Source organism: Nicotiana attenuata, chromosome 12 (assembly GCF_001879085.1).
Source record: "Nicotiana attenuata strain UT chromosome 12, NIATTr2, whole genome shotgun sequence".
Classification (NCBI taxonomy): Eukaryota; Viridiplantae; Streptophyta; class Magnoliopsida; order Solanales; family Solanaceae; genus Nicotiana; species Nicotiana attenuata.
Genome location: NC_032000.1, coordinates 38,933,404 through 38,934,144, shown reverse-complemented (window position 1 = coordinate 38,934,144; position 741 = coordinate 38,933,404). Strand labels below are relative to the sequence as shown.

The following is a 741-nucleotide window of genomic DNA, read 5'->3' as shown; positions in this document are numbered from 1 at the left end:
ATTGACAAATTAGAAATGGTGAGTATCGGGGTCACCCTTGCTGAGTCCTTTAGCTAGCATCAAAAGGCTTGTTAGCTCCCTACTTTATCATGATTGAGTAGCTCACTGTTGTTACTACATGCTCTCACCCAGTTATTGAACTTTGTTGGGAAGCATAGGTATTCTAACAACTGATCCAAGTACACCCATTCCACTGAATCATATGCTTTCATCATGTCAACCTTCAGCATGCATCTTGGAGAAATCTGCTTCCTGTTATAAGATTCAACTAGTTCATGAGCTAAGATGATATTGTCAGCTATTTTCCTTCCTGGAATAAACCCTGCTTGAGCTTCAGAGATGATATGAGGCATGACCTTCTGTAATCTTCCTGCTATGACTTTGGAGATGAGCTTGTATAGCACTGTGCAGCAGGCAATGGGTCTGAAGTCTTTTATTGTCACTGGATTGGCCACTTTTGGTATGAGTGTGAGTGTAGTGCAGTTAATTGCTTGGAACATCTTTCCTGTGTGAAAGAAGTCTTTCACAGCAGCATACACTTCTTCTTTAGTTATTAGCCAAGCTTTCTTGAAGAATTCTGCACTATAACCATCTATGCCTGGAGCTTTGTCACCTCCTATTCCCTTCAAAGCTTGATCAATTTCTTGGTAAGTAACTTCTGCAATCGGTTCTTCCTGTTGTTGTTGTGTTAGAGTTGGCCCTTCTTTCATTATCATCTTGTCTACTGCTGGTAGAACCTGA

The 741-nt window shown here is 40.9% G+C and overlaps 1 protein-coding gene across 1 annotated transcript in view; it reads right to left on the bottom strand.

The window, feature by feature from the left end:
* Nucleotides 1–710, bottom strand: part of LOC109236049 — a 12,338-nt gene extending 11,628 nt beyond the window's left edge. The window contains exon 1 of the mRNA XM_019402279.1: nucleotides 129–710. Within this exon, the coding sequence (XP_019257824.1) occupies nucleotides 129–710 (582 nt within the window). The remainder of the gene's footprint in view (nucleotides 1–128) is intronic.